Genomic DNA, 25,720 nt, shown 5'->3' on the forward strand with positions numbered 1-25,720 from the left:
ATTTCATTACTTAACTGTATGTCCTAAGTGTTAAGGTGGAATGCTTTTAAGATTTTGATGATTGTGATTTAAAGCAAAATTAGGTAAGATACCATGGTTTATGTGATTTATTAGGGATGCATCTCCTTTAGGAAATAGCATTTTGGCATGTTGAGGGTGAAAGAACCTTTTGCTTGTCTCTATTGTATTATAAGCATGTGCACTAAGGTTTTTGCTCTGCTTAAAATGTAGTAGTCCCCTTTAAAACACAGTAGAAAAGTGACTCTCTTTAGTTTGGTAATAAGTAGTGAAAAAATACTAATAATTTTCCTTGACCTGTAGAAATTCAGTCTCAACTAATACTTGTCTACTACTTACATTATTTTTATTGGGGATTTGTTTTACTCTAAATCACTTGATTTAGAGTTGTGGGCTGAGATGTGTAAAGTATATAGTGGTAAAATATTACTGGTCAAACAGCTAACTTTGACTTTTCTTTGTAATAGTATGTCATGTGAGTAGAAATAAACAGAGCATGATAGAGAAGAAGGTATTGATGGTGACTGTAATGATAAAAGGCACCTGAACATTCATGAAATGCTGAAATTAAATACTATCTCCTGACCCATACTGGAATGTTGGTCCTTCTGGAACTTCCCTGAATATAATTTAAAGGAAAATGCTAGTACTGACAAAACATGTTATAAAGCACAAAGCGAATCTTTATTTGTCCTTTTTTAAAAGGGAGTGAATCAGAAAACTTTTGCAAAGTAGACTCTGGAGATATCAAAATGATAAACCATCAGTGAAAGCCATTTGTAACACATCTTTCTGCCTGCCTTAATGTGTGGCTCTGCTCTGCAAAGGAACTTCGTAAGAATGAAGCTTGACAGACACTGTTTGAGTGATATCCGGGTGAAACTTCTATTGAAGACGAGATAATCTGGGGAGCACTTTTCATGTTCAAAGCCAAAGATTTTGGATACCTTACTGTTACTACTTACTCTTCTTTCAGTGTGGTTCCATGTATTTCATTTTATTCACAGCTTTGAAGGCAGTTCAATTACTGCATGGTTCTGTATTTGTAAAACATTTCCTTTGATGTATGAGGCAAACAAGAGTCTTACATCAGTTTGTTGTCCCACAGAGGGGCTGATCCTTTGAGGCTGGGAGAATTAAATTGTGCTTTTCCACTGGAATTCTTGGATATGGTTGGAAAAGTTGTGTGAAATAGATTTTTAAAAGTAATAAGTTTTGCAAAAAGTACCATTTATTTAATGCATAACTGCTTTAAGCAGTGGGTATAGATAGTTTAGTTCAGTTTCTAAGGGCTTATTCTCTCATTAGCTTTAGGAGTGCACTGGTGACTTAGACTAGGTGTTTTCTGCCCTGACACAGGGCAGGAATGTAGAGTTTCAAGTGGAGAACAGTAGCTTAAAACATAGCTGTAGGTAGCTAGGTCCCAATGAATTTTTGCAGTCTTATCCTTTGTGCTCTGTACATTTCAAAGTGTGACTGGTGTGTCTGAATGGACAGTGTGTAAGGAATGTACAGGAATTGTTTGTGCATTTCAGAAGTATTTGAAAGGCGAAATAAATATTTAAAAGGCAGGTCTTTCTGTAAGTGCCCCTGATGGATAAATAAATATGTGATGATTTATGACTTACTGTTCAAGGTTGAGGAGAAGGAAAGGAGGAAATCAGCTTAGTGATAGCAGGTGATCTCGTGAAAGGACGACATAAAATACCTTATTCAAACCTGTGCTGTGACTACTTCAGAGATACTCAACAGAACTTATTATAGTGCCTAATCTACAGTTTTCTTGGATAACAAGAAAAAATAATATTATGAACAATTTTTAGATGTCAAGACCAGGATGAAAGTGTAGGAAGTGGTTTTTTATTATTAGTATTATTATTATGGAAGGAATATTTTTTCAAGTCAAAAAAAATACAGTGAACTACTGAATGAAAATGGTGTAGAATTAGAAAAAAAAATTTTGCTAATTAGGCTGGATATTATTAGTTATTTTTAATTTCATTTTTTTCCTTTTCTGTTCCTAGATCCTGTGCTGTTGCCCATGACACAATCATCTAGATAAATATTTTCTTTTTCTGACTCCTGTAATGCCTTTTGCCCTGTCCTCACAGTTTGTAACAGAGCTGATAAAACTATTTTCTTCACTTATCTTACTATCCACTTGCATCACTTTGAAGCTGTCTTCATAGACCTTTCTGTAGGCTTGAGGCTTAATGTAGATTTAGAACTGCAAGTGCAGCAATACCAGGTGTCCAAAACCAGAAACTAACAACAACCTTAGAGTTTTATCTTTTGAGCACTGGGACTTTTTGGTGTTTTTTAGTGTTTTCATCTTTGTTTTAGTGGAGATAGCATTTGCATTTAAAATTTTGCTAGGATAAGCCTATTTGAAGTGCTTGCTATTTCCACAATTATTCTCAAACACTGCCTGAATTTTATTGTTATAGCTGGAGTGCAGCTCATGTATGTTTTATTCTCACATTGTGCACAGATGCTTACATTTCTACTCTTTTCCTTGATGATTTAGGAATGCACTAGAAATAAAATAATTGGTCTCACTGTTGAACAGTTTCCAAAGCCAAGAAAATGCTGTGCATAATTTCCTTAACAGAGTCATAGTGAAGTTACTTTTTTGTTTTCTGTTTTTCTAATGTAATAGAACTCAAAGGCGGAAGAGAAAATCAGGTCTGGTATTTGAAAATATCAAAACTAGCATTGGCTTTTGCAATTATCCACTCAAAACCACCAGGGAAGAGTTGCAAAGAATACACTGAGCAACTTGCCAAAACTGTATCCGAACAAGATTTTGGATGGAAATCAAAAGTTGAGGTGCTGGAAGCTGAAGTTCTTCGATTACGTCAGGAACTTCTTTTGAACAAGATCTGTCCAAGATTCTGCTTGGAAAATGGTAAGTTTCTGAAATAACTTCTGACTATGTTGCAGTAGCAAGGAAACAAACAGCTTTCATGTTGCCTGCACCATTTCTTGTCCCTAGATATGAGTCTTTAGTGTACAGCTTTCTATTTTTCCCAAAGCTCTGAAGCAGTAGAACACTTAATTAATTTGTAATGGGACTGAGCTTGGGAATTTGATGCTTACTCAGAACTTACATTTTTAACTTTCAGAATCAATATGTATCATGGAATGTATCATTATCTGGAATAATTCCAGACCAAGTTGTCAATACAAAATGTTACTCTATAACCTCAGAGACACTAGTTTGCAAGAATATTGATGTAACCTATTTACATTTGGAACATGTCTTAAAGATATATTGCATATTTTTTTACCACTTTAAAGATGCTTAAACTCAGAATTTCAGCCTGATGTGTTGAAAGCATGAATCCCTAATATGTATAACGGGAAGGTTGGGCAGGCAAAGGACTGTATGATGTCTGCTATTTCTGTTAATGTATTTAGACTGCGGATACTGTGAATGTTTATTATGACATATAATAAAATTTTGTGAGTCTGATACTGTAGGATTCAGGAAAGCTGTTAGTTAAAGAATAAGAAAAAAAAAGAAAAAAAAAAAGATGAGCTCAAACAGCACTGTTTCTCTGACTTGTGCATGTTGAGTGAGTCATTCTCACTCTGAGATATCAATGGCACAGGATGAGCTTGGAAATCGGGCAGTAGGGGATGTCTCCAGGCTCTGGGGAGATACTTCCCCCAGGAGATGGAGGTCACAATGCTCTGGGCTGAAGGAGAGAGACAGCTCACTGTTGAGGGGATCTCTAAAATCAAAATGTATAGCTAGTTGCTTTATGACTTGAGATTTTTAGAAGGTTCCCTGATAGAAAACTTGATGAGGCTTTATTGGAATGGTTTTGTACTGAAACGGTAACTTCTTTATTTACTTGTGAAAAGATTTCTGGATTCTAACTTTAACTGAGAGGGCAGATATATTAGACTTTAGCTAGAAGCTGTAATATTTTATTTTTTTATATAATAGACATTTCTCTCTAGAGAAGTGAATTAATGACTATTCATACTTAGTTATTGTCTGTATGTCTGTTCTCTGCATCCTGTTCCAAACATGAAGTTTATTTGAGTAAAAGTAACTTTCAAGCTGCTCTTTCGAACAGGTGTCTTAATGTTACAAAGAACTGGTTCCATATGATGCATATGATCAGGAGAGATTTATTAACATCTAATGTCTGGAGAGGATATTCTAATTGTGGATTACACAGAACGTACCAAACGCTAGAAAAAAAATCAATTCATCTGCAACTTCTGTGTTCCAAGTGTAACTTCCTAAAGATTCTTTACCCCAAGCTGTTGAACTGAGCAATACTGGTATGTCACTTGCCAAAGTAAGCTCTTTTAGTTGCGAGATAGGCAGAGGGAAGCAACTGTCCCTGGCAAATACCACTTTTTTCAAAGGATGTTAATTTTCATTGCCCTAGTCACAGTGAAGTTTGTTCACAGGCCTAAAATGTGATAAATCTTGCCTAATTTTAGATGTCTGCAGCTGCACTAAATTTTCTGTGCTTTCTTCATTATCTGTACAGGGAAATGGCATGCTTACTTTAAAATTTATGGTACACTTGACCCATTGCGATATTCACTAATATGGATATGATGAATTGTCCACAAAAGACGTTCTTCTCCATTCTGCTAGCAATAGGCTGAGTGGCTTAGAAAAAGTCCCATGATTCCCAAATCACTTCAGTAAGCTGCTCTTCATAGATAGCTCTTTTTATTTTTTTATGGTCTCAGCAGCCTGTTCAAACATAACCTGGGTAGCTGACCAAGTCTCATTTTTCAGTGAAGCCAAACTTTAATTTCAGTCTATGTTTAGCTAATGGGATCATAAATAGTAGAGATGAGTATGTGGTATCTATATCCCTTTAGTTTCTCCAGGGTACAAAACCAACACCCTACTAATTTGAAGGATTACCGTGTGGCTGCTTTTCCCTTCAAATGTTTGTTTATATTTATGATTACACTGTAGATAAACCTGTTAGACAGAAAACCTTTTGACATTTGAAATATCTATGGGAGCTTACATCAGCCCCACCTGCATCATATCCTGGCCAAGAGGAATAGGGCATAGTCTTCCGCTTCAGTTTCTCTTAACCACTGGGGTGTAAGAGAGCAAAAATATGTGGAAGACCTGAACTGTATCATAATTTCTATTTCTTCATACAGGTTTTCCTTAACATTGAAAGGATACTTTCGAGCTCTTGGAGTCTAACTTTGAGATGGCCGTTTTTTGTGATATTTCTTTATTTTGACTGTTTTGTTTTGTTTTTCCCCTCCTTCTTAAACCTTGGTATGACATGTGAATTCTTCTGATAATGGATTTGAGCCATATGTTCTCTTGGAAAGAATATGTTCTTCATCAGACAGATGTCACTGCTGAGTGAGCATTCATGGTTACAGTTACATTGGAGACTACAATGCTCAGTCTCTTGCTTTTGAGTAAAGAAAGATCGTTACTAACACCTGACGGGATATCTGTTGGTGAGATCTGTGCACTCTTCTGGTGATGAAGTTGATGGTGTATATTAATAGCAGAACACCTGTGGTTGACATTTAAAGGGGGGTGGTTGTAGAAGCAAAGCCTACCTGAAATAGGGGCCACTCCACCACTGACATCTTCTGCTCTGGGGGAAGAAAGTTTCCTCTCGTGTGTTGTGCCAGTTTTGAGATTTTTCAAGCCCATGGAGATTAGAAGCTAAAGGGTAGCTGCTGCTGAGATAGGAAGGCACAAGGAGCTTGAATCTAAGTTGAGAGGAAAAGTGGTGTAAGTGGTGTTCCATCCTGTTCACTTGCAGGCTACTATAGATCCATCAAGCCATTGTTATGGTTTGTTGTTGATGGTATATTGCCCAAGTTTACTACCTAATATCACACCAGAGGAGTTCTCTTTAGGGCCAAGTATAACTGGGCTTGTTCTTAGGGCCAGATATTCTACAGATATCATGGATCCTTTTCCTCCTCCATTTGTTTCTCCAGCCTTGTTTTTGGAGCTGGTGTTCTGCTTAAAACAATGCAACCTTTTAAAACAATTCAAACCCTGAGCTTTTCTTTGGCTTTCTTGTGTTCTGCTTAACAGCTCTATAGGTGAAAGAACAGCAGGGTTTCACAAAATCCACCACTGGAAGATCTCATGCAGCAAGGATCAGATACTGCACTTGTGTCTGCTGCTGCCTGTTGAGAGCTGAAGAGTTCGAGTCCTTCAGCCAAGGTTCACTTTGCAGCTGTATCTTCCCTGCTCTGCATTCTGAGTGTGAGAGCTTTCCTCTCCCACCTGCTGTTTGTAATAATAATAGTAGGTCTTTCAGAGGCTTCAGGAATGATTAGAGACTGCCCATGGAGTTTTATTTCCCTGATGTGAGAAATCTGTGAGCTCTTTGAAGCTGTGATGTGTGTTTTCCTTCTCCACATAAAGTTGCACACAGTATGGATGCACAAGCACATGAAGGAGAAAAAACAAAGTATCCATTTTTAAAGATATGTTGTCTAGATTATTTTTGTCCCACCTGACCAGTTCTTTGTCCTCAGAGACCCCAAAAAAGTTTGGGGTTCCTCGCTGAGGGGAAGGAGCATGCTTTGCTACAGGTAAACTGGTGGTATGGGTTGTTAAAGTTTAATGTGTTGTTTATGAAATTGTTGTGGTATATATTCACTGACTGTGCTGTGTCTGGAAGTTCCTTATTTGACTTAATGTGCAGCTGTCTTTCTGAATACAAGGACACTAGTATTCCTTTTACATGGTGCTGCTTTTGGCTGTACGTCAGCTGTCCGAGGAGGAAAAGCAAATCTTTTTGTAATTGTCTGGTCATTATTTTTCACCTTGCCAGTATTGTCCTGACAATTATGCCTATGGGTAGAAAAAAAATCAAATTTCCTATTAATCAAAGTTTCTTGCCTTTCTTTGATTCAGATTGAAATTTCACAGAAAGGAGGAAACTCGTTGGTGTTATTCTGCAAATAAGAATATAAAATATTTGAGCATTCTGTTGTCACTTTGCTTTGGAGCTACATGAAAATACAAAAGGTCTTACAAAGCATTGATGAATTGATAGATTCATGGATTGAAGCACCTGTCCTCTAAGACAAATTCCTTAACTCATCAAATCAACAATCATATTGTTTCTTGGCAGCCTCTGTTAAAGAGATCTGAAAAGCCTGCAGCTGTTACTCCATCCTAAGAAGGCATAAATGCAATACTCTACCCTTTTTTGCCAAGCATGTATTTTAGGAATGACAATTTAGAGGACAGATGTTTATTGCCTTGGTTGCTTTAGGCTGATACTCTTGAAGGGTTCCAAATCAGTTATCCAGGGTAAATTTTTAGCAAAACTTGTATCGAGTATGTGTTCTCTCTTCCTTAGCTTCACCTTCAATCTTGGTTCATGTTCTTCCCTTCTTATAGAGTGGATAGGAATTTACTGAACTGCTTGCTTCTCTAATTAAACTAACTAAATACATAAACAAAACAGATTCTCCCCCACCTTTTTTTTTGAATTAGTTTATTCTTCCTTTTATGGATAATTTACAGTAGAACTTCATCTGCCATGCCCTGAAGTCCCATCCTGTGTTCTTAGCCTCCACAGTAGCATATGGCTGTCAGCCCACCCTACCATAGTCTGTCTGTGTGTTTAGGGAAATGCTGAACTCTGAGTCAGAATGTGATTAATGTGAATGTCTGATTTTTAACTGTGTCCTGAGGCTGTGTTTGACTTCTCAGGGTACTAAATTCTGCTTCCTGTGTCAAGACATTTGAAGCAACTTGTACCTCTTTAGGGAATAAGAGCCAGAGACAAAAAGAATTTGTTATCTCCTGCTTCACTCCTTAACTTGGTGTGTTTCTTGAGGCATTTAGATGTACATGTGGAAAAAGGGAGCAATTTCCTTTGTAGATTAGTATGAATGAAGACACTTCAGTCTCCTTTCTTCTTGCTGGAAGGTCAGACTTGTTGCAAAAGCAGAAACATATAGAATTGGAACCAACCAGCTCATCAGCTGAAGTAAAACTGATTATAAATGATACACAACTCCAGTTTACCAGCAGCCTTGTTTTGGGCCACAGAATTCAGCCATCTCTTTCCTTTCCACTTCCCTGTAAGTCATGGCTTGGGTGTTTCTTGCTCAGTAGGGAGAGTCAGAAACTCTGGGTGCTCAGCTTAAAGCCCCAGCATTTCCTTGGTGGGCAAAGAAGGGATCAGATAAGTCCTGCTTTGATGAGAGCAGGAAGAGTGATAGCCAGTCAAAATCTTTTTTGAATAATTTGATTTCAGACCTCTGGAAGGGCAGAACTCTCTGCCATAACTTAAATAACTTGTGATGTTTCTTATTCCTGCTTACATTAAAAGGAGCGGTGGGAGAACATAATTGATAATAGATTTTTTTTTTAAAGCTCATTTTCAAAGAGAAACCAGTCAGATGAATTCAGAAAGATCAGACCAAAGCATATGCAGATTCCTCAGAGAATATGTTATCTGCAGCTTCATAAAGGAATCTTCCTCGTTAGTGGAGGGAGCAGCAGCAGTCCAAATCAGACTGAATAATAATGATAAAAACATATTAGTCTATTAGGAGAAATTACTTCCCTCCCCGGAAAGAAGATGAAATGGTGTGAAATGTTTACAGCTGCCCTGAATAGCACTTAGCAAAGGCATGGTAGTAAGGTAGAGGAATATAGACTAGAATATCTAAGTTATCATGGTAAGTTTATGTAAAAGCTATTTCTTCAGGTCAGTATGTTTGAAAGAGCTGCTGTTACAGATTGCTGTGTCCTGTCACCACTTTTTTCCCTCCTGGTATTTGGCAGGAAGCAAGGAATGCAAAAGAATGACAGTTACAGAGGAATAGTCAACCTCTGAGGGGTATCTTTGGCTTCTTTCTTTTTCTAGCTTCCTTCTTGCAAGGTGAGAGGATTCTCCATTGGGCAGCAGTCAACACTTAGTTTGATGTTGCCGTGGAAAACATATCTGATTATTTTTGTCTGGTGCTTAGGGAATGTGATGTTTCTGCCTAAAAAGATTCTTCCTCCTTCCCTCTGCGTGCCTCCCCCCCTGCCCCCCCCCGAAAAGGTGGCCTTGTCTCCATACAGACACATAAGGGCAGCCCAGTCTAAGTGTCATCTCAGCATTTTCTCTAAGGCCTGATGGTGTCGGACAGACAGTATTTCAAAAATGAACTATTTGACATCTTAAGTGTACTAGTATACTCCTATGCTTCTACCAGTGGTACTAATGCAAGTAGGCCAGCATTGCAAGTAATGTCTCACAACCTAAAAAGTATTTTATTTTTTTAGGAGGGGAGCAGGGAATTGAGAACAGATACGTGAGATGACAAAAATGAAGTTAAAATGTGTTTAGCACAGATTTATGGGAACATGGCTCTTGGAATATGATGATGAGATAAATCTGTTCCCCATAATTGTAGTGACACAATGGGGAACTTTATGAAAGCTGAGGCCTTTTCAGGATAATTAAATAAGTTAATTTGCAATCTGGAAAAAGCACCAGCTGGAGTGTAATGATTCATTGAAATCTCAGAGTACTGCTCCTTCCATGGATAACAGGTCTGTTTTGGTTGTGGAAACTTTCTCCCTTTGAAAGCAGATGCTGTCTATCTTATCAGATGGCATTGCTACAGCTGTTCTAAGCACAAACTTGGGGCAAAGGGACCCAAGCAGCCTCCTTTTCTTTCCAGGCTTCTGTATAAGGAACCTATTTGGAGGCAAAAACAACCCAGTTGTCCCAGCAAGAGAAATATACTATTTTATAAATTCCCCGTGTAGATCAAGTTCCTGATAAGATGCATAGTGATTTTTAGGAATAAGGCTCATAAAAGCAAGGGGGATTCCTAATTTAGTGTAGATTCATTTCCTTTCTTCTGGGTAACAGAATTATAGTTTTGGGGAAAACTGAATATATATGGTAAAAACAGGTTATGAAGTGTGGCCATGGCAATTAGGATCCTCTTGCCTATAAGTCTACTGTGGGGAGCTAAGGATCAGTCAAATTTTTCTGTGGAAATACAGAATCACAGAATGGCTGAGGTTGGAAGAGACGACTGGAGGTCATCTTGTCCAACTCCCTTGTCAAGCAGGGCCACCTAAAGCTAGTTGTGCAGGACCGTGTCCAGACAGCTTTTGAGTATCTCTAAGAATGGAGATTCCACAACCTCTTCGGGCAATCTTAACCTAACTCAAACTTAGATTTGAGTTCCTCAAGCAGACCTTTGTTTGTGGGCTTCTGGATATATAAACAAAAAAGCCAAATATTTATACCGTGTTGTATTCAAGAAAAGAGATGGTTTTAGGAATGTACACCCTAGCTGATTCCTTAGGGAGTCCACCTCGTATCAGCCTTCAGCTCATTACAGTTGCACCCAGATCACTGCTGCCTGCATTGGCTGATACTTCTTGTTTCTTAGAGAAGCTCTGTTTGATGATGCAAAGCATTTTTAATAAGACATAGTACTTATAGTTCAGTACTACCAGTTCAGATGGGTAGTCTTCATAGGTAACATTAATTCACTTAATATCTTGAAATATCCCCTATCTAGCTTAGAACTCAAATTTCAGTCATCGCATTGAGATGGTCAATATTGTAAAGCATATGTTAGATCTTTTGTTGTGAAAACTGCTTGATGAGCATTAACTGACCCAAATCTGTATGTTCGTCACCTGATTATCGATCCTTCCATATCTTTACTGCAAGTATTCTTTATTTGACTTGAACTACAAAGGATTTGTGCTGTCTTCTACAGAAATCCCCTAAAAATGAATGTTTATATCCTCAAAATCCTTCTCGGTTCTTAGTGAATTCTAAACGTTTAGATGCTTTATATAAGCAAAATCCCTAACAAATTGAAGTATATGCTTCTAAGCCTTCTGAGAAGCATTTAAACCCTGGCATTGAACAATTAATTTGAGAATTTTAGATACTCAGTCCTATGTTCATTTCTTGAAATTATTCCTAAATGGGAAAAGTATGTCAGCATGAAATACCTTAGCTTTAAGCAGAAGAGCTTTCTTTTCCAAGCTGGTTATAAAAAAAAAAAAAGGAAATGCAGAAGCAAAGTGTGGGTTACGTGGCTTCTAAAATGTCTCCATTTGGAGAATCCTGGAAGCTTTTTATTATTTTTTTGTTATTATTTCAAAATGTTCAAATATGTGAGACAAAATTTCTTTGCTTTGATATATAGAGAAGTTTGGCTTGGTTCCAGATCAGGACAACAATGGTGTGCTAAACACATAGGAGTTCATGAGGGAGGAGAGTGAGTTGTTTTTTCTCAACCAGTCAGCTTGGTTAGTAATGAAAACAGCAGAATAGGGACAGGCTTACACATGAAGAAAAGGTAAAGAAAACAGTTAATAAGTGTGAGAAGATTTTTTTTTTAAGAAGAGAATAAACTTGATTCATTGTTCATGGAAGGTACACTTGTAACAAACCAATCGGTGAAGACTAAATGAAGAATTACAGAGTCCCAAAAAATGCAGAAGTGGAGCAGTGAATACAGTAGGAAAAAATATGAATAATTTCACATATGTTTTCATTTCCTTTTAGAAGTTACTGACTGAACACCTTCTTGGAAAGAAGAATGCAGTATCATCAAAGGGGTTTCTAAGATTGTCTCATTTTTAATTGTCTTTTTATTTTTTTCTTTTAGATGTGGAACTGAGCCTATCAATTGTAACTGAGTTTTAAGAGAGCTTTACGTGTCAAACGTCATTGGGTTTGATTTTCAAGTGATAATCCATGTGTGTGCTTACAAAGTGAGAGAATATAAACCGCCTAATGCTTGAAACTGAAGTAATTTTTTCTTTGCAGAATTCAAGTCATCTCTTCACTTTGTTTCTTACTCCTGCCACCTTCAAGCCCATTTTCTGTTCTACAGTCCCTGTTGGTTGTGTAACTGCAGATATATTAAGTTTTTCAAAAGACTTGAAGGCCATTTTATGATTCCACAGCAATTTCATCAGATAGGGACCCTTCTTCAGTTTTTAAATTTTGAACTACATACAGCATGTGGCCTTCCTCATTCTAACACTGTCCGGTCTGTGGCAGCCAGTAGTGCAGGCGTCGGACAAAGCGTCTTCCACCGCCCCTGCTTCTGCTACATGGATATTACAGATGCTGCCTCTCTTACTCTGCGTTGGGTAGGACCAGGAGCTGGGTCATTCCCTTTTCTCTCCACAGCTCTGAGAAACCTTATGACAGTACTGCTGCCAGCAGGGCACTTGGGAGACAAAAGGTGTTTTCCTGGCCTGGTGAAGCAACTGGCTCTTCCTGCTCCCTTTCTTGTCCCTGAACTGATTCTTGGTGTCTGTGTTAAGGTGGCTATTCAGAAGTGAGAGAATTCATCTGGGAGATGGGGTGGACTCTGGTGTTTGCCAGAGCTCTGCTTCCTCACGACTACTTGAAGACTCCACAGTATCTCATCGTAAGACTGATTGGCATCTCACTCCACTGATAAGAGCCTCTGTGTTCTGTGGTCCCACAGCAGTATGTGCATTTGAGTTCTTGTGCTTCACAGAAGTGCCTACAAACCTTGCTTACATACTCTACACAGTATGCAAGTCACTCCCTTGTCCCTTGAGTGACTGCTGGTTTTCAGGCCAGACACTCTCTGCAGTGGTTGATAGGTGTAGAGGGATGTCAGTTCTTCAGCCTTTGCACCCCAAGGCTGTTCTTGTGACTGTATCTTGCTTTGTTTGGGGAGCACGTAATTCTGATTTTCAGCTCAGGATCTTAATGTAGTAAGGCGCTAAAGGAACTTAAGAATTTAAATGTTTCCTGAATCTGATGTGGCATATTTAAAGAGGCTGTAAAATTGCTCATGACCAGATATTTCATTACCTATATAAAGGCATTGTAAAATTTTGTGGTTAGTTTATCATGTGCACTAAATTTTCATATTTCTTGTTCCTGTATATTTATAGTCAAATGTTTTTGAAATTACTGTTTAAAGATTATTGTTAGTGTGAGGCAGGCTTAATATTGTTCCTCTTTGGTTTTTGTTTGGTTTTTTTTTTGTACTTGGTAACCACACGGTGTGAACATCAAGACTGCTTTCTCATTTAAATAGTAGGTAAGTACAAAGTGATTAGTTTACCTTCTTTCAAGAAATAAATGATAAGCTGTTTCTAGATATTTTGAGGGAAATAATGAGTATTTCCCGGTGGGTGATTTATTTTTTTTTTTAAAAGATAACTTCCACCTCCTCCCCAAATGACTAGAACATATAAATAACTGAACATTTTTAAAGCATTTTGTATTATTCGTTGAACTGGAAATATGCTGCTATTGGGGACTTACTATAACGGGTTTTCTGGAAGCTCATCACGGGACAGGAGTTTGATATCTCAGTGAGTAGGAACCAGAGCATAAATGTAACATTGTCTCCTACTGGTAGGAATTTCATTGAATATGCTACCTCTTTTATTTGGGGACAGTCTGAAGTTTGGTTCCTACTGGTATCTCTATGTTACTCTGTTCTTCCCTTTTTCCTCTCTTTCCGTCTCCTTTCTTTCACCTCTGATGTTTTTTTCTTTTCCTTCGACAAGAGAATCGGTGAACATACATATGGTTTTTTGCACGTAGTTCTTGCTTTGCTTCTTTTGACTCCTGGCATTACATCCTCATGAGCAATTTTCGTGTTGCCCCATGGGATTAAGAACAGGAGCAAAATATCCACATAGTGAAACTCACAGTAGATGGATTCCCTAGAATGGCTTCTTTTCCTTAAACAGTACCATAAACTTTCAATTTTTTTCTTCTGGAATGTCTTTTGCTCAAAACCTTAGGGAGAGAAGACATGAAAGATTGATGACTGTTTTTGTTAGTCAGACCATGGGAAGTGTGCTTTGCTTCTTTGCTTGCTTTCAAAGTCTCGGTATGCAGGGCATTTGGGAACAGTGTTAATATATAAAATGCTAGGCTGGCCTTACAAGCCCTGCTTTTCCTACCTCCTGGAAATGTCGGTTGATTTCCCTACAGTTAGCCCTTTCATTGTGAGTCGATTGGTACCAATTCCTGTTCAATTTTGAGTGTGTCTGAATGTTAAAGGCATGAAACTCAACGATAAATAAATAAACCACATTTCCAGTTTTGATCTCAGTAGTAATACCCTCATTGGATGATCTGGTATGTTTTCAGAGACTGAAGTAATGGTCAGAATCAATTTGAAATTGTGCATTTAATGAAGTCTGTATAAACTTTTTTGAGTAATGTTTTTTTAGTGTACAGAATACTGTAGATTGCTGCCTAGTGATATTTTCTGTGTTAAATTTTTTTTTTTTAACTTGCCGTGAAATATAACATTTATTTCCTGTCAGGCCAAACGATCTATAAAATCTTTTTATTCATTTAAGAATACAAACACAGAGGAGTATGGTATTGCTTTAGATCCTTGGGGAAAATATGAACAGTATATGCATGTTTTTTAAGAGAGAAGCAGTTTGTGGCTGTGCCCCAGTAAGCAGGGCACAGCCAGGAGTTGGTCAGATGGGGTTCTAGCCTTGCCTCATGGCACAGAGATGTTTATGTGTGTTGGTCTTCCACTTCTCTGCTCTAATGTCTCTTGCTTGTTTTGAGTGTAATCTTTTAACATAGGTAGCATGTAGCGCAGAGGGAGTCTGTTGTCACCTAGTACTAAGTTATGCCCAGAGGCACTGACTTAAATATATCTAATGTGTGAAACAGGATGAAAGAGAGTCTACGATAGTGTACAAATATAATTTAATGGTGTAAATGCAGTGCATACCTTCTGTAACATAGTTTTTCTGTCTTTAAAGAAGATGGTATGAGATAGGTGGTGACTGGAGAAATTTTTGATTCTGAATGTTTTTCTTTGTTAAATAATAAAAAACTCAAGTGTAATGTTCTGTTCAACTTTGTCTCTGTTAGAATTCCTTACCTGTCTTGGGGAGAAAGAGTACACGTAAAGGATGAGATCTTATTTGATGCAGTTATAGTAACAGACCTTTACTGTCTTATAAAAACAGTCTGAGTTCTTGAGAATAAAAGTAGTGAAAAAGTTTGGAGGGCCAGAAATTTATATGCATTTTCTTCCCTGGGAATTAATGGGAGTATAGATGTCCACTTAAATTATATATGTGAAAACTGAAAACTGTCAGGAATTTTAAACTTAAAATTACTGTTCATATTGCTATGAGCATAAAACATCTTGTTCACAGATAGATACTGCCTTCTGAAAGTTTTGACTTTCATTTAAAAATGTCACCTTCTTCCATAGCTAAATTCAAGTCATGGGAAGTTCTTGGTGAGCAAGCATACATATGTATTATGTGATTTTTGTGTGGAAGCAAAAGGAGAAAGCATATACGACACTTCCCGTAAGTATGTATTTAAGTGTTATGTAAATGTAACTTTTACATTTGTGTTTCAGGAAAACCAGATGCCTCTGCTGAAATTCTTCTGGATCAGGAATGTATAAACCCTATGAGTTACTCAAGCCAGCTAGAAGACTCTGGATGTGATGTCTCTAATGACTATGCATTCGACTCTTTAGGCATAGCTTCTGATTTTCACCAATCTGAGCATAATGTCAACACTTCTAAACGTTGGTTGGAAAGAGTTCCCCCATTGAATCTTTGCTGTACTGGCAAGGAGGAATCTCTGACTGCTCCAGTGCAGTTTTTGCAACATCTGCTTGAAATAAGAAAACTGTCAGAAGGAGGAATTCTTCAAGCAGACTTCACACAGCTTGAGAATGATTCCTTCACCATATGCAATTCAGTGTCTCAGTTGCTTGATGGACTGACTGTTTTTTACAACAGTCCTAAATTTCCAGTTTCAAATGTTCTTACTGAAGCAGTTTGTGTTTTGATCAGTTTAATAACTGATACTAAATTATCTAATCATGTTTTGAAGAAGTGTTTCAAGAAGCTGGAAGAATTTGAGAAAAACCTAATTCAGATTATTTTAAGAAACAGCAGTGTCAATAGGGTAAGTTTAAAACATCTTCCATCTTTACTACACCATTCCAGTATACTGTAATACTCTCCTGGTTTTAAGCACTTTTTTAATATTAGTTTGTCTTACTATATTTTGAAGAGTACTTCTCAGAGATTTTTGGGATTGCTCTTTTTTGTGATATGTACAATAAATACTCTAAAGCATTTTAAAAAGTTCTTGCTCAGGCATGCAAGTTCTTCTAGTCTGTTCCTGAGTGTAGGACTTTAAAAAACCTGTTAAAAAGGCAGATTAAAACAACTTTTTATAGAAAATATGAGACAAAACCACATTGTTGCTCTTGCTATATGAAGATATTTTGTAGATATTCAGAAAGTAATGACTATACAATTTTTTTTATTCTTTCTTGTGCACCTAGATTAAATAGGTTGGTTTGCTTCAGAAGATCTCTGTCACTCTCTAGACATTTGCAAATTTGTGTTTTAAAAATAAATTGCCAGATGAGTGAAGAACTCAGAAATAGCACGTCCCCGGCACAAACGGCAAATAGGACTGAATTGCATTTTGTCTGTATTCATCATTCTGCTTTGTTCCATGCATCATCTTGTTAGTTTCTTCATTCGACTGAAATATCCCTAGTCTGTCTTCACAAGACTTCTCATAAGTAATGAATTCCATTGTATGTCTTAGGAATTTTGGTTTTCATTCTGTCTTTTAGAGTAACTTGGAACAGACATGATGGTGGAATTGTTTGAGACTTAAACATACCAATTTAGTGTATGCAACTACGCTACCATTATAGTAAATGAAAATCATATCCCTATAATCCATGGAGACTAAAGAATGCTGACCAGGTACTAGGTCCCTATTTTAGGATGAGCTTTAAAGTTGCCTTTAGCAAAATGAGAGCCTGGGCATCCGCTACACCTGTGGACAGATGTACCCATTTGTCTTAATTTAAAATGAATCCCACTCACTGTCTATTAAGTATTTACCCCAGAATGTAAATATCAAACAAATATTATTACCAAAATAAGGGGGGGAGGAGGGGGGTGTGGATATGCCTGTATTTTGGTTAGAAAGTATTCAGAAGGAAATCTTCATATACTGAAGCTTTTCCAGCACTAGAGCCTTCTGTCTCTAATACCAGGGTGCTTTCTGTTTCAGCGTTGCCATGGTGTGATACTTACTTAGTTTTTAATTAGAGGTGTCCCTGGCCAGTGTTTTGAAAGGATGTGAGCATACATGCCGTTTGTGTGGTATCAGGAGTAGAGTAATGCAGGTGTGACTCCTTTTATTTTTTTGTGTGATTACAGGATACAGAACAAAGAAAACTTGAGCAGGCATTCATTAAGGACTTCTTCATAGTTGATGATGTCCGGTGTTTCCACCTGTTCCCCTCCTCTACCTGAATGGGAAGTTAATAAATAATTAAAATAATGTTAATTGTAGGAGAGCAACCAAGAGGTTTTCCAGAGAGGGATTACTTGTTGACTGGAGGAACCTCGCAAAGGTTAAGTGAAAGGTGCCACATCTTAAATGAGAGAGAATATCCTGATAGATCAGGGATGTTTCAATTCTGCAAAGTGCTTTTATAAATCATTCAGGAAGGGTGGTGTATGTCCACATAATTTGCAAGTGGCATCTTTTCTCTGAATAACTTCACTGAAACAGATGGCTTTTTATGAGATGTTTTATATCTTGCTTCCACCAAAATATTGACTTAACAGTCGTTCCTATCAGCAGCCATTACTTCAATCAAACAGATTCAAAGACTTTAAAAATTGTATAAACCAATTATTAAGGGATAATTGTGGTAGTTTCCAGATTTGTAGGGAAAAAGGGAAAACGTTGTCTGTAGTAATTGCAATGTTTATAAAGATTTATTGAAAAATCCTTTTTAGAGGTTTGGTTTTCTTTAAACTGAATTGAATATGGAAATAAACATGTAGAATTCAGAATTAGTAGTGGAAATTGTATAACTAATTCTTCATGTGCTGTGTACCAGATATCTCCCAGGAACACTTTATGCTTCAGTTTTAATCATCACTGTTTACTCAAGTGGTGATTGAAATATCAAGATTATAGGTTTAAAATAAAATTACCATTAATTACAAGGCTGTCATCTGGAAAGAGTGGCAAACTGTATGAATTTTGGTTCCAGGAGGATGCTTAAATCCATCCAGTATTAAAACATTAGGAATTTTGTTGTATCTAACCTTACTAACTGTCAAAAAGCATTTGTGCAGACAGTCACCAATGCAGCTATAGTATTTAACACAACTTTCCCTTTGCCATCTTCACCTATAAAACTGTCAGGAGCTGTCAAGGAGGACAAAGGGCTGTGAGAAACACCTTAAAAAGTGAACAAAGAGAGAAAAGGCTGTGGATTACACTTAACACCTCATCTTCAAAAGCAATCCCAGCGTTTTGCAGGGCAAATTAAATAACTCAAAAAACCTTTAAGAATTGGAAAAGAGATAATTATCTCTGCATTAGATGTAAAGGAATTAAAACAGCAGCAGAATTGCGTGCTGTAACTGTTGAGTCCTATTGTTTGAGATGTTTCTAATTATAAAGCACTAGAAGCTGTAGGAACCAGCAAAGGCATATACTGAGAGCTTTTCTGCCTGGATTCAGTTGCCTAAAACTGTGCACTTCGGATAGAATTTTCGACCTGAAACTCCAAATTGATGTGAGTATCAAAAGGAAAAAAAAATATCTATCATTTAGGATATGAGAGCTAAAATAAAAGGAAATATTACTTGAAATATAAAACCATTTAAGTCAAAGGACTACAAATAAAAGTAGCCTCTTGAACTTCCCTTTTTAATTTTTCTGTTCTCCCTCCATGTTTGGAGAGCAGCTCAGAAGTCTGCACACATCTGTCAGACACACAATCTTTTGGAGGAAGCTTTCTGGAAAGGGCCTTAAGTCACGGCTACTAAGGGTGAAGCATGAATGCTCTGAGGTTAAATCATCTGCTCAAAGGCCTGTCTCTGCACATTCTCCTGGGATGCCATGAAAAAGCTTGTGAGGATCCTGTGTCTAAATCTGGTACAGATAAGCTGTTGCTGTCCTGTTGCAAAATCTGCGATAGTTGCTGCTGATCTATGGAGCAAGCACTTTGTCACCAGTTTTTGAGTCCTCAGCACTGAGGCTCTTGCAGGTTTGTGTGGGTGTGTGGCTGTTGGTGCATCGCGTTTCGATGTGCAAATTGTTCATTCATGTTGAGTCACTCCGCTGTCAGCAGAACCACTGTCCTATTTATGCAGGTTCTTTGCAAGTGCTGCTTTCAAGCAGTCGGAAGTGTATTATAAGAAAACTGTGAGACTGTATTCAGTTTGCAGAGCCACTGGTTCTACTTTTCAAATGGACTGTTCTCTACCACCTGACAAAACATCGGAAAACATTTCCCATGGAGAAGTTCCGCAGGGTCTATGGTATGTGATTACAGCTCAGTGGAGTAGAAACTTTGTCTCTTCTTCAGAGAGGAAGCACAGAAACACTTTTTTCCTTAATCCACCCATGTGGGATTTGACAACAGCTATCTCCATCCACCTCCACAGGGACAGAGCGAATGTGCATCTTTTCTGCTCCTAGATTCATCTCTTGCTCACTGGTGCTGAGATGTGCCTGTTCTGTTGAGGTTTGTCTCTGTTGTCCAGGATGTATTGGAACAAGGGATCATTTCTCCTATATCAGAAAAATGCAACAGTCAGAGGCACTGGGGATTCCGATTCCCAACTCCCTGTGCTGTTCAGAATAGCATGGTGTATGTTTCTGCTGAAGGTTTTGCACAGCTCATTGCAGTAGGGCACTTCAGAGAGGACACTAAATTCCTTTTACATGGGCAGTGTCCTGAATCCTGCCGGAAGCCTTCTGTAGTGAACTTGAGCTGGCTGTAGTATATGGAATTATCTTTAAAGTCAAATCCCTTTAACAGAAGTTAAGATACTTCATACACGTCTTATTTACATCTCTCATATATACAGCTGTGTAAAACTTCAGAACAATTATTGTTAAGGAATTTGGAGTCTCACTTGTTACTTTGGAGATAGAAGAAAAATACTTTTATATCTTGCTTCTTTCAGTGCAGTTCAGCTGTATTCAAAGCTGTCATGGCCAAATACAGTCACAGGGTGCTGCATTACACAGGATTTATGCGATGTGATCCCTAGTGGTGTCACACTAGTTTATCAGCATTCTTGACAGAAGTTCAGTTCACTGGTTGTACTTCTAGGTGCAGCTGATACTGTAATTTGGAGGATGGCTAATGCATCAATTACATCCCAGAAGATCCTGGCCTTCACCCTGGGTTCTGTACAGAGATCTGTGTCTGTCTGTTGGACTTCCCGTTTTAAGGAATTAATGGAAACACTAAAATATAAGACAATGGTATATTGCCTTCAGGATTCTTGAGCAAAGTCGAGCTGTGTAGGGCTCTCAGAAGACACTGCTTTCTGCTGCCTCATTCCTGTTCAACAAATACCTCATCCATCTGCCCCACCTCACTCATAATCTCTTTCAAACAAGATGCAGATGGAAGAGATGTGTTTTGGTGAACTGTGGTTGTTTGCTTCTTCTCATAGTATGTTTAAAACATCAATACTGACTTCAAAGATGCTGTCAAGAGTCATGAATTGCCTGCTTTGTTCAAACAAAGCAAAAAAAAAAAAAGTTATGTGTTATTTCCTTCCTTTATTTTAATGCTTGTCCCCTTTGGAAATTGGCTACCATACCTTTAGGGTAGTTGTTCTGAAGTTGTTTTGCATTAACAGTATCTGAATGGATACCGAGACATGAACATAGTCTTCAGGAACTTTTCGTATCCTGTTTGGGACTTTACTGCCTGTTTTCATTTTTCTCTCTCTTATGTTCCATCGAAAAATCTTTATGTAGAATTTTGCAAATGCTTAAATATTACTATTGATATATTTAGGACAAAAGCAAACGCAGGAATTCTGAGTAGTAGTTTAATGCCTTTGTTGTCCCAAAAGTGGGGTCATTTACCCAGTGTGCGAGACACCAATATACACACAGAGCAGAGGTATTTTATTCCAATTCATGTTTATGCAGATGGGGGCTAGGTGGTAATCCACAAAGCTAGCACACCTTATACCTAAACGGGCAAGCAATTTATACAGTTTAGTTTTGCATATTTGGTTTCCAAAGTTCTTCCTGAAAACTATTATCGGTAGTCACTTATCTACCACAGTTTCTATTTGGCTAAAGTTTTCCCCACTTTGAATTAAAGGTACAGTGTTCTTTTATTCTACAGCGCATGCTCAAGGTGTTGTCCCACAAACAGTGTTCGTTTACCTGATGTGCAAGTCAATAACACACAGAGTTGAGATATTTTCAAATTAATTTCATTGATGTGTATGAATGGGTGCCTGTCTCAAGACAGCACACCCTTGTCTCAAAAATTCTCACATTTATACACTTAACTAATACATATTCATTGTTATTTTCCTTAATGATTGGTTCTTTCTTCTTCGCCTCTCATGTAAATTAGTGCGCACACTCTGTCTTCTTTCATTGTCTTCTTCTGAGTAGGTGGTCTTGTTTGAGTAGGTGGTCAGTGAGTCGGTGGTCATGATCTCCTCCTGTAGGAATTACGTTTTGCCTACTTCTTCCCTAATCTTGGTAGTTCCAAGTGGTTCTTCAAGGTTTATTGCCCAGACCACAGTCCATTACCTTTTCTGACATAAAGCCCCATTGTCTAATAGTTCCTAAACTGTAAATCATGTGTAGTTATTGTTTCCCTATTTTAAATATTAACTGATCCGGGCTGTACAGAGGACTTTAGCAGCTCCCTGATTATTTCAATCATATTATACGTATTAATTGATAACAAAGGGGGGGGGTGGTCTTTTTTGGTCTTGAATTGAGTCTGTGGTCGTGATCTCCCCCTGCTGCCTTTACCTTTCCCCCAATTATGGAAGATCTTTGCTGACCTCATGCCTATTAGCAATTATTCAGCTTTCAGAGCCTCCTGGGGTAGGATGTTTCCTTCTTACCCATCTTTTAGTTCTTCAGGGGCACAGTTGTTAGCAAGGCATGCATTGGTTATACAAAGGATATCCTGTTTCACAAGACCTTTGTGGCCTTTTTCAGGTGGCTTAAGTACATCACCTTTACCAGATGTTTGTGTGAGAAAGGATTCACAATTCTTCATGAAAAAAACAAGTTGAATTGTAGTACAGTGAAAAGCAGAAAGAGAGAAATGTTTGAATCTCATTGGCAATTATAAAATGAAATGTGTGGAAGTGTGCTTGTGCAATTGAAAAAATACACATTAATCAGAACCATGGTTTTGAATCTTTTCTTATCTAGGATACAATTTGTATGATTCATTAATGACTGAAATTGCCTGGAAGAGAGTAATCATGAACTTATTCCAATGGTTTTAATACATGCAACAGTATGTATTTAATACATGCTCCAACTAGTCGTGGGTAACAATAAATTCCCCCAGCTGTGTATAGTTTGCAGTATCTTTTGTCAGCAACTGCCAGGACAGTATTTAACTCATTAGTTTACAAGAGTCTTGCCTGCTCAGGGACAAATAAGATCTAAAAATAGTTATTCATGTCACTAGTGGTTCCCAAGTATAAAACTAGTGGGCCTCAGTTTTCCTAAATTAATTGAGTCCCAAGGGGAATATCATGGCTCTTGAGACATGGTGCATTTTCATCAGCCAAAGAATTTTGCTTACCTAGTGGAAGAGCAGTTCATTCATATGAATATTAAAATGTGTTGCCAGGATTTTATGGTCTAGTAAGAGTCAATGTTTGAATCTCTTGATTGTTGAATTAAATTTTCTCAGCAATTCGTTGTCCTATGTAGAGAGCCATTTAAGTCAAATGGTAATCAAAATCCATTGTTTTGTAAATCACGACAGTCTAAAGCAATCACCAAACTGACTGACTCTCATTTACTTCCATAAAGTGGATCATAGGAGTAACTAGACAGGAATGAATGAAAGGAAAATGAATGAAAGCCTCTTAGACTTTTGTCCACCTTCCTTCCTCAGCCAGCCTCAGCTGGTATACATTAGGCACTAAAACTGCAATTATTGAAGAGTTACAGGATGAAGTTAGCAGGATTTTTTTTTACCATTAGGGCAAAAAAGTCTTACTTATGTTTTCCAGCCTACCTGTAAAACTCTTTTGTCAGGACTGTCTCTTCCTAATGATAAATACTGTCATTGCCTGCTTTTAGTCAAGTAATTAACTAGTATTCAGGGTATTACAGATTATTTCCACTAGGAGGAGAAAAAAGGGATGGAATAGGCCTTTGCTGTTCTTTTGATTTACAAATTAAATATATGGGGGCCCTTAACTCAAGAATACAGGAAGTTCTTGGTTTTGTCAAATATGGTAGGAAATACATATCAAAAGCTGTTTGTTTGTTTCTTTCCTCTGCCCCTAGTCTCTCTCCAGTGAATACTTTCTATTAAAGCTCTCTTAACTTCCTGTAGCATCTCATTAGCACTGTCATTTTGCTGCTTTGGCATCTCTGTGATATTTGCAGCCGAGACCATGTGGAACAGCAACATCAAAGCCCATCCCTCAGTCCTTCACTTATCATGCCTGTGTAAAAGCACTTGAATTCTATCTAGGCCTTGTTTTCTGTTATTCTAGCCATGTTATTGAACAAAAGGACCTAAAATTGTTCTGGTTTTTTGGTCTCGGGTACCATAGTAGGTTGTTATTCCAAAGGATGATATGACCACGTTCCTGCTGTAAGGATTGTCTTTCTCTGCACAGAAACATTCAGTTTGTTGCTTTTGACAGAGATGGTACTTTTTTTTTTTTGTCTTGGGGGAAAATCACCTCTTACATCCTCTAGTTTTTGAAGGTGGCTGTATATCCTAAGGAGTTTTTGGTAATCGTCCTCAACTGTTGCTTAAAACGTGTGTACATGCTTTAATAATGAGAATCTTGGGGTTTCTCTGTTCTTTTGCCTGTTTACTAATGAACCTTTCCTCATAGCTTAAATTTGTCATGCTTCTTCTCTAGGAAATATTTTTGTGTGCCCAAACAGGGTGTGTGTTTGTGTTATGGTGATAGGATAGAAATGAAAAGTAAGCTCTGTAGAGCCTGTTATCTACAGCCAGTTGCAAAGACAGTTGAGTACTCCTTGACTAACTTTTTAGTGCTTAGCTCCTGCAGTGAAATCTACAACCCTAAACAAGGTACCTCTGTTCTTCCTAGGTATGCATGCCAGATACTTGGCATCTTTAAGTGGTATTCAAAGTAGTTGGCATATTGTGGGCGAGAGGGAAGAAGAGTGAAGGACTGGGAAATAAACATCTGAAATCCATTTTCATTTGCAGGGACTGTCTGTAAAACTTAGACGCTTAAATGAGACACTGAGTTACATCCCTAAGCTTCTTTAAGGATGACCAGCTCACCCTTTAGGTTAATAACCTAAAAGCTAAAGAATATCTGTGTTCTGTAATTTATCCAGTGACTTTTTCTAAGCAGTCCTCAGTTTAAAAATTTGAATCCATAACTCCTCTGCTTTGAGTGAGCTCGCACTTGTCGCTTACTGTCTTCTGCATCCATTAACATGGCTTGGCAATTCAGCATCACCAAGCAGATAGGCAGTTCTTCACTCGTGTAGACCAGGACTAGTTAAGAAGGAGTAATCAAGAGTAATATAAATTTTAATCTCTCAGGCAGGGAAGGCTTTATATCTAGAGCTGCTTCTTCATAATCAATAGAATATTTACAGCAGGTATTAAAAAAAAAAGGCAGCAATAACATGAATTGTCTGAGTCGCAGCTGTTGTGATGCTGTTTATTTAACTGGGATTGATACTGTCTTCCTGTTGACAGTATTTACTGGATCCAGCCTCTTGGATGAACTAGATACCTAGTTGCCTAATTCATGAACCCCAAGGAGATGCAGACGTTCTTGATGTCTGCCAAGATAGCATTGCTTAAAGTAAATTTATTGGTGAAAACTGTGATGCGAGCAGGATCCCAAGTGTCTTCAGTAGTTTGCTGGATTTCCTTATACATCAGTTTGTACTTAAGTCTTCAGATGAACTGAGGACTTCTGTGTTTGTGTGTCCTCAAGGAGAGTGTTGCCTTTTCTGTAAAGGTGATTGGGGTGAGGTGACATAAGCAAGGTACTTGCTTTTAGTGTATGGAAATGGATATTACCATTTTGAGGTGGACACTAAATTAAACGTGACAGTGATTTGCAGGCCTGAATTCCTCTAAGGACATCCAGGTTGTGCTTTAGTTTTGGGTTGGGGGTTTTTGTTTGGTTGGTTTGCCTTTTTTTGTTGCTTTTTAAAAACCAGAAACTCACAACAGGGTCTGTGATATGTATTTTATTCCTCAACTAGGTGTCATTGTTTTATATATCTTATCCAACTCAAGAGAATGTAAGGTGCTCAAAATGGGAAAGACAAGGTAAGTCTTTATTCTATGAAACCAAAAGAAAAAAAAGTGAAATAACTTTAGAATCAAAGACTTAGAGATGGTATTACTGTAACTGTAGAATTTCTAATATAGCATGCTCTATGTTTGAAAGTGAAGGTTAAGAGGAAGTTACCTGGATAGTAGTTTTATCTCAATAACATACAAAGCTTTATAACAGAGTTAAAAGAAAAGAATAATTAAAGATTAACAGATAAATGATATGAAATGCAACATGAGTTTACCAGAGGTAAATTGTGGCAGAACAACATAAGAGCATTCTTTGTAAAATAAACTGTGTTTACAGATGGGAGATTTGATAGCTTTTATCTATCTAGTGTTCAGTAAAGCATTTGTT

At 37.7% G+C, this 25,720-nt stretch overlaps 1 protein-coding gene across 1 annotated transcript in view; it reads left to right on the forward strand.

The window, feature by feature from the left end:
* Positions 1-25,720, forward strand: part of MEI4 (meiotic double-stranded break formation protein 4) — an 86,700-nt gene that overhangs the window by 22,702 nt on the left and 38,278 nt on the right. Inside the window, exons 3-4 of the mRNA XM_069804549.1 lie at positions 2,643-2,926; positions 15,397-15,956. Coding sequence (XP_069660650.1) covers positions 2,643-2,926; positions 15,397-15,956 — 844 coding nt within the window. The remainder of the gene's footprint in view (positions 1-2,642; positions 2,927-15,396; positions 15,957-25,720) is intronic.

Source organism: Haliaeetus albicilla, chromosome 17, assembly GCF_947461875.1.
Source record: "Haliaeetus albicilla chromosome 17, bHalAlb1.1, whole genome shotgun sequence".
Taxonomy (NCBI): domain Eukaryota; kingdom Metazoa; phylum Chordata; class Aves; order Accipitriformes; family Accipitridae; genus Haliaeetus; species Haliaeetus albicilla.